Source organism: Amblyomma americanum, chromosome 1 (genome assembly GCF_052857255.1).
Source record: "Amblyomma americanum isolate KBUSLIRL-KWMA chromosome 1, ASM5285725v1, whole genome shotgun sequence".
NCBI lineage: Eukaryota > Metazoa > Arthropoda > Arachnida > Ixodida > Ixodidae > Amblyomma > Amblyomma americanum.
In genome coordinates, this window is record NC_135497.1 from 64,703,463 (window position 1) to 64,717,145 (window position 13,683).

The window sequence follows — 13,683 nt, forward strand, 5'->3', positions numbered from 1 at the left end:
CTATATTACTCCCTGCCACATCAGCAGCTTTTAGCATGTATCGAAGACTGCATTCATCGCTTTGGTGCTGTTGCTTTTCAGAATGAATCAGGTGTGTCCGTTGACGGGTTCTTGAGTTTATTGTCGACCTTTGTTAGCTGGAATCAGGAGGTATTTCTGCAAAAGGATGGAGTATGCATCGGCTCGTGCATTGCTCCTGCACTCAGTGACCTTTACTTGCTAGTCTAGACAGGTGACTGCAAAACAAACTGGATGTTGCTATTGTCATTCGGACGTTTAGATTTGTTGATGACTACCTAGTGGTCCTTCGTAAGAGCCATAGAGATGTTTCTGCAACAGCCGCAACCGCTATTCCTACCTTCTCCGAGTGTCTGCACCTTCTGAAGGTCACCCATGAGCTTCTGGTTGAGGGCACTACTCGGTTTCTTGACCTAAAGCTGGTTACTGGACAGCAGGTTTGTTGGATGCATGAGCCCAGACTGAGAAGCCCCTATTACCCTTTTCGCCTGCGAAAACGAGGCTGGTCAAGCGAGGGGTCGTGAAGACGTGCTTTCAAATGCAGTTAGCAAGTCCAGCGCATGCTTGATGAAAAGTAGTTTTTATAACCAGGTGGACCGCGTCAGAGCAGCAGGATTTTCGAGACACTTATTAGTTTCGGTTGCTGAGAGCTTGCACCAGCAGGAAAAGGCCAAGAAGACTGGAACTGATGGCGAAGGGGGCAGCAAGTTAGTGGTGGTGCCATATGTCCACAAGCTGTCACACTCCCTCAAGAAGGTAGCACGAAAAGTGGGAGTGAAGGTGTATATGTCTGCACCAGAAAAATTGTCCCGTATTTGCAAGGCCACCTGTCCTGACAGCAGGCTTCAGAATAATTGCACGATTCAGCATAGAAACCCTTTCGTGCAGTGCACTGAGGAAATAGTCTACAGTATCCCGCTTTCATGCGGCAAGGCGTACATTGGGCAGTCAGGCAGATGCCTTAATGAGCAGTTAAGTGAGCACCATAGGGAAGTTAGGGATGGCAGTTCCAGCAATTTGGCACGGCACTGTCGTGCTCATAAATGCAAGCCTGGTTTCAAAGAATGCGAGGTGATTGGCAGAAATGCGGATAGATTAACAAGGAAAATTACCGAGGCTGCCGCAATCGAAAGAGCTGGACCTGAAAGCTGCGTCAGCAGTCCGTCATTGTCGCTGACAAAGAAAGATATGGCATTTTGGACTAGGAGCAGTATGCCAACCGGTGAAATGTGTTGCATGTGCTTTGTAAGCTTTTGTTCACAAATTATCTTGTCTAATCTGACAGGTATCGTTCTTTTCTTCATGTATAAATTCTGTGTGCACCAAATAAAGCCTTAGTGGAAGTTTAGCGCTTGTGTGTGTCCCCTGTTTTGTTGCTGCGCTATGGATCATAACGCATACCCACTAGCCCGAACCATCACCTTGTTAAGTAGTGTGCATTAGCGGAAACACACTGTGTAATTTGACTGCCGACAGCGTGCAACTCCTTTTGCCACTTTTTAATTGCATTTGCTTCTTGAAGCTCTGGGTGAACACAGATTAAATTTTGAACAAATGCATGTAGATTTGGATTCGGCATGAAGGGCCATCAAAATTCAGATATATAAGTTCATGTGGCTTCTCACATCATTTCACCTGTGCAGTGAAACAGCACAATGTTCAGAAGGAGCACCAGATGTATTGTAGGCTCTGCAGAACCCAGGGATTTATCTGGTTGCCTTTTTGAATTCCTCGAGCCCCACGGATCCATGCATGGCACCCCATTCCCTTGCTGTATGAGCCCTTTCATTATAACGGCTTACTTTGCTGTTATTTTAACAGTGGACTGTTTCACTGCTACAGTGAGTCCTCTATTGATTGGACAATCAGAATTTATTAAAGGGCCATGCATCCATATGCTTTTTTTTTGCATACACGTCTGGAAGGAAAACATTAGGGAAAAACTTAAGTGGTTCCGCAACATTTACTGAAAGGCAATGGGGTTCCTAGAGGATAAGACGTTTGAGAACCACAGCTATGACCGTAATGTGTACCGCTGGTTTCTTACATTTAGTGCATACTGGAGTGCTCTGTTGGAATACTTAAATAAACTGTCAAAAACTTGTAACCCTTTGTAACAAGGCATCTAGGAATGAGCATGTTTTCAAACTTTTTTCATTGTCTAGTGCTGTTTCCATGAAGTCAGTGATGCCGACTACATTTGAATTCCCTGGACAGAATGGTAGGACCAATTCATGACTAGACAAAAGGATCCCTTTTCCAAAAAGAAATAAATACTGACATCCTAGGAAGTGCTGCAACTTCTTTCTTCCATCACACAGTGGACTATTTTACTAATGGACACTGCAGCTGAGTTTTGTTGTGCAAACATCTTTGGATGATAAGGAAAATAATTAATTTGGCATAAATGTGCTTTGTAGAAGAGCAGGGCTGCAATTCCGTGAATGTGGAAGTGTGAGGCGTGCGTGAATTCCTAAACTTTTTGAGCCATTCATGTAAATTTTGTGAAATAGAGGGTTCAAGTACAGGCACACAGAGTTGCAAATTTTTCCAGATAGTAAATCATAATGCATGTAAAAGCAATAAAAACTATTATATTATGTGATGAATTTGGTGTTTTTATCACCCATGTTCTCCTCTTAAAGGCGTACAGACACCTAATTTTGGCAGCATGTTTTCTTCCCTACACTGATGCGGAAGACACTGCTATGCATGAACCACCGTGTGGTATTCACCTATGACCACTAAATAATTTATAATTGAATTTTTCTGTCATGCTGAGACGTTGAAGTGTGGTCATATATGTCACGTGAGACATGGAAAAACTGCAATATAATCGCTGCTTCCTCGTTTTAATTTACTACAATGGTGAAGCCAGCCTTCCTCAGGAGCCGGAAAGAGAACGAATGTGGAAGCAGCGGTTATGTTGCAGTTTTTCATGCCTCACGTGACCTATAACCACACTTTGACGTCACAGTCATCGTTCAGCTGTTGAAGCGAAAAATGAAACAGCACAAGAAAGAAATTAGATTATAAATTATTTAGCGGTCTTAGGAGAATACCAAGTGGTAATCCAAGTATAATAATGGTTTACACATCATTACAAAGAAGAAAACACGCACCCAAAAGTTAGGTGTCTATACTCCTTTAATTTATCGCAATAAGCTCAATTTTATACTAAGCTGAACTGACTACCGCTCATGAACTACTCACAATACACTCTGCTAAAGCACAATAGCAAGCAATGCAACCATTGTACTCATGCTCCCGGGCCACAATAACCCATATGACATGATTTAGAGTTAAAAATAATCAACAGCTGTCGCCAATGCCAGGGTTATATTTCTTTTCCGTTTTTTACCTATTTAGTTACGTTTTAATTTCACTGAATTATCTTTTCATCTGTTTCTACCTTTTTTTCTCATCTATCCTGGTTCACTTTCCTCTCCCTCCCCCCCCATTTTTTTTATATACCCCTTCTGCTTTCTGAAGCCTATTCATCTCCTGTTTTTTTCTCATTTTCTTTTCTGGTTTGGTTTATAGGGGTTTAACGTCCCAAAGCAACTCAGGCTATGAGGGATGCCGTAGTGAAGGGCTCCGGAAATTTCAACCACCTGGGGTTCTTTTACGTGCACTGACATCGCACAGTACACGGGCCTCTAGAATTTCGCCTCCATCGAAATTCGACCGCCGCGGCCGGGATCGAACCCGCGTCTTTCGGGCCGGCAGCCGAGCGCCATAACCACTCAGCCACCGCGGGGGCTCTCGTTTTCTTTTCTAGTCTTTTCTTCCTTCCTACAGCTACCCACACCTTCCCTGTACCTGGCCACCTGCGAGCACGTCTGAAGCTCTTGGGCACGCTGGACCTAACCATGTTTCTTTTTCTCCTTCTTAATTATTAATCCTTTCGGGCCTCTCTGTCCTAAAAACCGCCTTTGCCCAGCCGTCATTAGTGCCTTTTTTTCTCTTCTTCTAATTGGTTTTTCCTAAGTTTTCTCTTGGGCGTTGGCCCCTTTTTTTTCAATTGGTTTTGCTGGGATAACCTCTGGTTTGGTGCGGGCTTCCTCTCACTTTTAATTTTTTTAAGTTTTTTTATGTATTTCTTGAGAGCTTCACAATAAAGGGACAACACTTCAACCCTGCTGAATTGGGCACGTGTTAGATAGGCAGCCATGGAGTAACACCAAGCCAAAGCCACCAACTCCCAACCTTGCATGCTGCATGGAAGCTGCATAAGCAGCTACTTACTTTGATGGCCGTCTGGAGAACTACACTGGTAGCATAGCTGAGACCGCGGCTTCCCAAAAGTAACATGGTAGAATAGCCTTGTTCTTTAGCCTTCTCAATCAGCTCATCTATCTCCTGCAAGTCAATAAATTAAATCAGAGACCAGGGCATCTTAACAACAGCCAGTATGGTTGCAACAGCAACAAGCATATCGGTTTTATTTTATTCCAATACTGACCGCCTAGGCAGTTCCTTGCAGTGGCTAACCCCCAACCACAAACAGCCATATGACTACTTAGTACAGATTCTGGGCGTGCGATGGCAAGTGAAACTCACCTGCTCACGTTGAACAAGCTGTGGATGAACAAAGCGCCGGTACAAGAGGCTTGATCCTTTTGTTGCAGGTGACAGCAGCCAGAGGACAAACAATATCTTCAGCTCATAATAAAATGGCATCCTGGGAATACATACAGGTAAAATGTTCATGACCGTTTAATGTAGAATACCACCAAATCCCTACTCCTGCTGAATAGTGCAATAAACAAATTAATAAATAAATAAATTGAACTGGAGTGCTAAGTACTGACCTGTATATATATGTAAATGAAAAAAAAAAAAACAAGGATATATGCATGAAGAGACCCAAAAACACTAAAAGGCACTTCTGGAATATCAGCATGACAGCCTAGCAAAAATTATTCGATGAAAAGCACTACCGCTACAAGCCTATGTATGTGAGGGGCTTAACATACCAGGGCTGCAACTAAGCTATGAAAGACTGAAATGTGGCTGGAATTCAATCCTGCAACCTAGGGCTCAGCAGCTGAACGCTGTCTCCCCAAAGCTACCACAATATTGGTGGCAAACAGTGCAACGACGCGGACAGAGTGGAAGAAAATACAGGACAAGCGCTGACTCACAACTGAAATTTATTTAAGGAAAGCAGTACATTTTATAGAAAAAGTGGCCAACTTATCAGCTAGTACCTAGACAAAACCCAAGTTTCTACGTGGCATCGAGGAATGCAACCTCACTGTCATATAATGAAATAGATGGCTTACTGACACATAACCTTGTTTTTTTCTTCATGTGATATGCTTCCATAATCTCACGTGTTAATCGGGACGGGTGTTTGTAGAGGATATCACAGTAAGGCAATGAAGGAAAACAAAATTGGCAGTCTCGAACATGGTCAACTAGATGATTAGATTTGTTAGCTTCAAGATTATTTGCATGCTCTTTCAAACGTGTATTGATGCAACGCCCCGTCTGCCCGATATATATTTGTCCGCATGACATTGGGATTTTGTACACAACCTCTTCTGCGCATGGCACATACATTGTTTCGTGCTTAACCCCACAAGTTGTTTCAGATTCTTTTCGTTATTCAGCCTTTCTTTCCAAAACAGCACAAACCCTTTTAAGTTTCTTGGGTGCTGAAAAAACCACCCCTACGCCATACCTTTTTGCCACATTTTTAAGATTATGTGACATGCGGTGTACGTTTGGGAGGATGGCAAACTTTTTCCTTTCCTTCTCTTTTCCCGGACTAGGGACCAAAGATGGATTCCTAAGCTTTTTGGCTACCTTGTTGGCTACCTTGTTGCGTCGTTGCGCTGTTTTCCACCAATATGTACCACCAACTCGCCCGTTTGGCTATTGTGCTACCACAATAGGTAACCAAAGGAGATGTGTGTCAGGGTGGATATGCAGAACGTATGTCGAGACTGCTTCATCACATGCAGTTTTGTCCGAGCTGTGTGCTGGTTAACAAGAGTTCCATACATTTAGACATGTTTTTGGTGAAAACTGCGTCACAATGCATATGCGCTGCAGCAAGGTCTGCTCTCATTCTACTATGGCAGTTTTATGGCCACGCTCAGTGCAATAGGCCAGCCCACTGAACAGCACTACGTAGCAAATAGAAAGCCGATTTGTTACAAGACAGCCATTTGGATGCACAATTCACATTACCATGCTTGATTAAAATGTGAATTCAAATTACCTGAAATCTATAGTTTTCCACATTTCCCACAATAAAACCTGACACAATAACAATGAGCAGAACAAAAACCGGATCCCACATAATCCACTCTCTTTACCCGGTGACTGCTTCGCATCATGGGACTGTATTTGTGTTCAGTAAGCAGATATTAAAATATGGCTGCAGAAGTTGCTGTGCTAATTTTAGATCAGATGTGGCAGCATTTATGGGCTCGCTGCAGGACTCGCAGTTTAATGACACCAAAATGCCACTGCTAACCTTGGAACAGCTTATCGAAAACGCACTTAACCACATTTACTGCACAGCGGCAGGAGTGGCGTTCCACAGCCTCTACTCCGCTTTCATGCACTGAGCGAAAACTGAAACACAGAGCAATAGCAAGCACTGTCAACTTGCATAGAAGCCAAAGTTGAACCTGTTTATTTGTGCACTCTCTACCTGTCCTTTAACATGGTGGCTTATTCTTTGCAATTTCTTGTGAAACTAAAAGCAAGACCAAAGTTTGCTGGCAGGTGGTGCATTTTTGCACGAAGTCTGTTGCTTCTCCAAATGAACCCCGTGCCAACCTGCCTGAAGGAGGCAATGTGCTTCTTTACCGATATGCCAGCAGAAAGGAAACGGACTCCATCGCCCTGTTTCTACCTCCTTGAGAGCAAGCTTTCAGTGAATCGCATTACTTCTGAACTTATTGCCCAAATAGATATTTGCTACAGGATATGCTTTTACTGCAAAGTGCAACAAACACAAAAGCAGCACAGGCAGTGCTACCATAGTGCTACCATCCCCCTTGATGTTCATCCCAGTTTTGCGGCAAAAATATGTAGTCTGACACATTACTTTCATTTAAACTAGCCCAAGGGCAGCTTTAGGTGATGCCACAAAGCAGAGAAAGGAGTAGTAGAATGGATATCACACTCTTCATAGCCCGACTGCCCAAGGTCTTAATGTCAAGGTAACAGTGCAATCAAAGGAGTATAGACACCCAATTTTGGTGGCATGTTTTCTTCTCTACAATGATGCAAAAGACATTACTGTGCATGAATCACCATGTGGTATTCGCCTACGACCGCTAAATACTTTATAATCTAATTTTTCTGTAAGGCTGTTTCGGTTTCAACAGCTGAAAGATAGCTGTGACATCAAAGTGTGGTTATATGTCACGTGAGGCATGAAAAATGTGATATAATCGCTGCTTCATCATTTTAATTTACTACAGTGCTGAAGCTAGCCTTCCTCAAGAGCCGGAATGACAACGAATGCAGAAGCAGCGATTATATTGCAGTTTTTTCATGCGTCGCGTGACCTATTAACGCTTTGACGTCACAGTCATCTTTCAGGTGTTGAAGCCGAAACCGAAACAGCACGAGAAAGAAATTCGGTTAAAAATTATTTAGTGCTGATAGGAGAATACCATGTGGTAATCCATGTATCTTTACACATCATTACAAAGAAGAAAAAACGCATGCAAAAGTTAGGCATCTATACTCCTTTAAACCAAATTTTTGTAGGGGAACTCACTACCATCAGCAACATCATATCTACTTTAAAAGGGCGTCTCCCAGTGACCTTCATTTACTCCTGTCCAGTGTCAGCTGCGATAAATCAATCCCTGCTAATGTTAGACCTCATCATTTCAATGATTCTGAGTTGCTATCAGCGACGCTTCCTGTACCTTGGTACTCGCTCTGGCACTCTAGTTGACCACCGGTTACCTAATTATCACATGAAACAATCCACACCAATCATCACACTGACTAACTAATGAGAACAGAGTTCAACGTGAACCCTCTGCTACTTCTGTCCTGACAAGTGAGAACTACTGTACTTTAAACCAGCTGAAGAAGAAATACAATGTGCACACTTACCAGAATGAAATAAAGATGTCAGAAAATGTTTCGACACAAGTGAAGAGGGCAAACACGATCCAGTACATCATCCACTGAAGCTGAAAAGTATAATTAAAATTCATAAATATCCCCAAATCACACAGGTGAAAACACCCACTTACATGGCAACGAACATCCTTATTCTTGACTGCCTTGTAGGATGCATAAGCCGGGTAGAGGACGCCAAAGAGCAAGCTGAAGAGACGATAGAAACAGTGAGCCAGCACTGGGACGCAACAACAGCAAAACAGCAATAGAAGACACAATCGGCCGCGTGTCAGCTGCAAAGATGCACCAGCCAGTCGTGCAGCAACCGAAGAGTTCTGCATTTGTGATCAGGTGGGCCCAAAGTCACTCACAGAATAACACTGTAGCAGAACATGGTGGAGCATTAGCTGAAGCAATCAAAAAGAGTCACAAAGGGACACGGCACAGGGCACGACTGTGCCCGGGTGGGAAATCAGAGCTGCACATTCCCAAGCAAGGAAGAGTGCATCTCTACACAGGAGCGAGCTCCTTCTCCCAAGGCCCCAAAATAATCGTCGGCTCCAACCAAAATAAACGGACTCCCCTCCCAGCAGGAAGCGAGATTCCCTCCTCCCCGAGGCACATGCGCAGCACAACAGCACTCCCGGGGGGGGGGTGTCTGTCTGACCCCTCCTGCTGACAAAAGCCCTCTCCGCCATGCAGCACACTCCATCAAACAGCTTCTGCTGAAACAATGCCCGCCTGTCAGATGGCACCGTTCTACTAAATGTGGGGCGGCTGCCAACATGTAGATGACAGGGCTCAACTCCACTCAGCTGTGTGAAGTGATCATCTAGACACTGGCAAAACAGCATGTGTATGCCTCTCATTACGACGGCAGTTGTACGAATACACGCACGCTAACACGAGCGCGCAGGAGAGAGAGAGAGAGGGGGGGGAGAAAGTATTCTAAAATCCAAAACCAAAATTTTTAATGAATTCAGAAGCGCCTCGACAGTGCAATTCTGAAACAATAGCCAAATTCACAAAAGCCACACAACGGGCAAAATCACAGCAGAACGCTTGTCATCCACTTGGGAGTTATACCTCATTAAACGTGAAGAGCGTAGTTGTTCCCAGATAAGCGTGATCACGAGGATGCTATGTAAATATGCAAAACATAACGATCTAGGCTCCAAATCACTGCCAGCATTGCAGAAATCTGTTCTGGGTATGCAGAAGGCGCAAATGCAGAGATGCGCTGCAGACTTATCAGCGATGTGATATGATGCAGAAAACCGCAGCCAAAAAAAAAAAAAAAACATGGAACCCGTTCAGGAAAGCGTCTCTTAGGTCCATCATTTCTTCGCACAGCACGCGCAGTTAGCAATACAGAGACAAGGGCATGCCGAAAAAACTGGAACACAATGCAGTCGCACAATAGGAACAAATGACGGACCTCCTCTCACAAACATCTGCAGCCTGCTGACAACGACAATGACACACCGTGGACGGTCTTTGTGGCGCAGTATGCACTTGAATATCAAGTGGTCAGACATAGCTCGGCAAACACGCATATGAACACCATGCAAGCTGTTCTAACCTTAGGGTGCTCAGGGGATGACAGGGACAATGAACGCGTTGCCACACACAGACGCAGGTGAAATACGCGGCCGGTTCTTGCCTACTCAAAATGACGTAATACAGTCCCACAACCGAGAAAACGGGTGGTACGTTCACTTTTTAACAGACCATCTTTACGAGATCCTAACGTTATAATCGCATTACTGGCGTATCTTCAAGATGGGAACAAAGACAACTAACCAAAACAGGCGATACGTTTCGCTGCTCAGATAGAGCAACAAAACAAGCAAGCGCTGCGCAGATGCTAGCAAAAAGACGTTTAATGCAACACAGACTGAACACATGAGAGAAACTCTATGGATAACATAAGAAGTAACAATTGATTTTAACAAATTTATCGTCGCAGTATGAGTCTGTCTTAGAATACACCGAACTAGTGAAGAAAAAAAAGAACGGATCGCTCGCAGCACTCACATGATGAGACGGGATATGACGATGGAGATCATTGCGTACTTATCCACGAGGTTCTGAGCGCTTGTGAGAATAAAAAGGTGTCGACTACTGCCTCAGTATTTCAAAAAACAGCATCCGCAATCTTTGAACACAGCGCAGAATAGGCTACGTCAGAACATGATCCGCTGGCCCCCAGAGAACGCGCCGGAGGCGACGCGCCACTTTCAAGCGCGGACGTCGCTATTGGCGGAGCCGGGAGCTTTGCGCCTTCCTATTGGGCGCCCAGCAGGCTCGCGCACCAGTAGCGAGGCTTCTTTCAGTCACGTGGCTAACAACTGCTTTACTTTTTTTTCCTCTCTCTGAGGTCGCGCAGGCGTACTGAGACTTACGTGGCGACCTTTCAACTCCCGTATTATCCGTTCGCGTTTGGAGACGTGGTAGTGTTTTCGTCCAGTCCACGCAGTTTCTTGGTGTGCAGTCTGGGCTCCAGCAGCCAGTGGGTGGATACTTACTATGTGCAATGGCCTACAAGCATCGCGAGGAGATTGTGGGCAAACGATTTCTGTGTGTTAACAGTGCGGGCAAAGCCAAACTTTCCAAGCCACCAGATTTGGATTGGAGGGCTGGAATAATCCGTGCAGCGTCGCACAAGGATCCTAAGCATCCCGAGCTTTCTGTAAGTAGCGGGAGTTTTCTTACCGCGTTTCCTGGTCACAGTGCGCGCTGCGTCTTGTGTGGGGCGGCAACGGTATGCGTGCGGAAAGCCCGCGCACTGCAGCCATTTTTTTTTCATCTTGTAAGAACTGAGTTCTAATTATAGCAACTGTTAGTTCTTATAATTTACTCCGTCTGTGCAGTTTCTTTCTTTACGTAGAGGCATTGGACGCGAACAATTGGTGAGGACACGCGCATGGTCACTCCGCTGTCTGCCAAGTTTTCGTTTGCTGGCTACACTGGTTAAGCATGTTAAAAGCTATCGAATACTCTTTATTTATTTTATCGTGATCTGTTGCACTGCTAGCGTTACTGCAGTCGCACAGTGCGAGGGCGAACTGCAGCAGCGGTAGCGGTGAGTGCCCGCGATATGTTTACGTTTTCAGAAATGGCGGCAAAACGCTCGGGGACCTCGGGGCTCAGTTTGCTTTCCGGATCTGAGCAGTGCTTGTACTACTGATTCTGCAGCTATGTTTTTTGCGCGTGGTTGCTGGCCAGTTTTTATTGAGGCCTTGCTGAGCTCAGTTGATTACCGAAAGCATGTTCAGCAGTAGCAAGTTGAACCTTGTGTTATTGGGTGGTGGTGATGGTTTCCCCCTGGTTTCGCAGGTGCATATCTGCCGGTGGAACTCATGTTTAGGGTGTCCCTTTACATTGCGAACTAGAGCAATTGTGTTGAAGATTGTTGCGATTCTCGCACAATCAGCTGGTGAATGCATGCTTTTTGCTTCTCCTACTTGCTCTCCGTATTCTTGTGAACGCTCCCGAAAAATAGAAGAGTGGGGGAGGGGGTAACTGTGAAGGTAACCTTTTTTTATGCGTTTAGTAATTATTTTGCGTCCTCGCTTTGCTGCCGATCGAGGAGGACTCTGTGGGCGTGCATGTGGAAACTTGTGGAATGGGGTCAATCGCTCCCTTGCGAGTCTGTTGTAGGGCGAGAAGCGGTTCGTATCGGAATCTCGTGTGCTGTACCGCAGCTGCTCACGTACACGAATGCGTGTGGTGCAAATGCATTCAGTGGGAAACAGGACGTATACGTTTCCCGGGCTGTTCAGTCGCGGACTGGCGTTTTGTAGGACGGCTTTTTGTTCACGGTATAGGACATGAGCTTGTGTACTTTCCAGTGGCATTCTGAAATCAGCTGTGGTGAATGTCTGTTTACGTTCGTAAATATTACTGACATTCAGAAGTGACAACTAAATGTTGCATAGCACTTGTTAAGCATAACAACGTTCGTGGTTTCGCAGTGCTGCACCTAGCATGGCTTCATGGTTACCTAGTGGCCGTCATGTTTACAAAACCTTTCCTGGAATGTCAATGTCCGCATAGTTTTCATCTCAGCACCTTTCTATCCCTTGCATAAAGCCTTGAGATGCTAATCGCAGTTAGAGGAACGATTGGAAGGTGGAAGCCTGCTGTAACGAAAGTTGGGACCTTTGCTTTGCTTCTGTGTCTCTGAGCACTTGGTGCAACACTCTTTATTTTTCACTCTTTATCTGCACATACAATGTCCACCCTCCAATAGGTCATTGCCTTGTTTGGGAAGTGCAGCCTGAGAAAGCGTTCATTGTTATTATCTGCTTGTCCCAGTAATGCCATTCGTTCGAGTTGGAGTGCCACGAAGCAGAATGTTAGCTATTAATTCACAACTAGTTCTTCTTTGTACGGTTGCTTTTGTGCATCTTTCACTGCTGTCGAGTTCGTCACAATTGTTTTGGGCAGCTCTCAGTGACTGCACAATAATTACTGACATGTGGAGGTGGACTTGGAAGTGCAGCCAAATTTTCCATTGCTCGCTCATGACATGAATTTCTCTCATGCATTTAGCCCCCAGCGTGTGGATTACTGCAGCACTGCTTACCAATGCATGATCATTACTACTACTACAGTTTTACTGTTGGCTTTTTACTCTTTCCTGTAGGATGGGGAACAGAAAGCATAGTTGAGTGACTGGCCTGTGTTTTGTTAGAAGAGTTTTCGTTCCATCCTTTGTACTGGCCGCTTGCATGTTTTTTCGACTCTCCTTGCACTAGTGCCTCTGCGAACATATTGATCAGTCCATCAGGTTCTGATGTCAACTACAAGCAGCCTTTGCTGTCAGTGGACCTGTCTTATCTCTTACTGCATTCTCACCATGTTCTCTATCTTCACTCAGTAGCAAGAGTGGGGCCCCCTTGGTTATAGATGCAGTTGAACAATATCAAGTTTCCCTCAATCTGAAGCTCTTCAGTTTGTTTGAGTGAACACTGTTCCCACACAATCGTGAGAAGTGCAAAATGAGAAATTATCTTGATGTGACAAATATATTTGTTTATTTATATCAAGGCCCAGGTGGCATTGTAGAGGAGGTGGGTGTACAAGAAACTAAAAATACTACATTCCAGGAAATTAGAAGTACAGGCAAAGAAATTATGTTGGAGTTCGTGAGTGAGCATGTTTATGGTGATGGCTGTCTTGAAAGATAAGGTGCCCTCAGTGCAGGCCGTTGAGGGCGGGAGATCAAAGGCAACATTGTATTGGCTATGACAAGCAAACAGTCTGTTTATTTTCATTGTTATTGGTAAGCTGTAGGAAAGTATAGTTATGAATCTCCTAATGGATGAGTATTATCAGCATGCAATAAAATAGGTTGGGCATGTTTAAAAATTGAAGCATCACTTCTGAGCTACTGCTATTCAAGTCTGTCTGTATGCTCTTGTGCCTTCATTGTTTTAGTGAGTGCATGTTACAGCTTTTTACTATGCTTTCTCATCTGTGTCTTAATACTGACCTGCCTAGACATCACACATCAGAATAATATCCCCTGGCAAGCTGTAGATGAAAACAGTT

The 13,683-nt window shown here is 44.6% G+C and overlaps 2 protein-coding genes across 3 annotated transcripts in view; one reads left to right on the top strand and one right to left on the bottom strand.

Annotated features, from left to right (window-relative positions):
- Positions 1 to 10,383, bottom strand: part of LOC144112906 (receptor expression-enhancing protein 1-like) — a 35,769-nt gene extending 25,386 nt beyond the window's left edge. The window contains exons 1-5 of one of the 2 annotated variants that reach the window (XM_077645724.1): positions 10,162 to 10,383; positions 8,259 to 8,331; positions 8,116 to 8,195; positions 4,582 to 4,702; positions 4,267 to 4,380 (exon numbers count right to left, since the gene is read on the bottom strand). In XM_077645724.1, coding sequence (XP_077501850.1) covers positions 4,267 to 4,380; positions 4,582 to 4,702; positions 8,116 to 8,195; positions 8,259 to 8,331; positions 10,162 to 10,193 — 420 coding nt within the window. In that variant the 5' untranslated portion in view covers positions 10,194 to 10,383. Of the gene's footprint in view, positions 1 to 4,266; positions 4,381 to 4,581; positions 4,703 to 8,115; positions 8,196 to 8,258; positions 8,332 to 9,210; positions 9,343 to 10,161 lie in introns of those variants that run through there. The other variant, XM_077645723.1, reaches the window with a different exon arrangement.
- A 131-nt stretch (positions 10,384 to 10,514) lies between these two features.
- Positions 10,515 to 13,683, top strand: part of LOC144133212 (putative JmjC domain-containing histone demethylation protein 2C) — an 89,144-nt gene continuing 85,975 nt past the window's right edge. Inside the window, exon 1 of the mRNA XM_077666109.1 lies at positions 10,515 to 10,816. Within this exon, the coding sequence (XP_077522235.1) occupies positions 10,661 to 10,816 (156 nt within the window). The 5' untranslated portion in view covers positions 10,515 to 10,660. The remainder of the gene's footprint in view (positions 10,817 to 13,683) is intronic.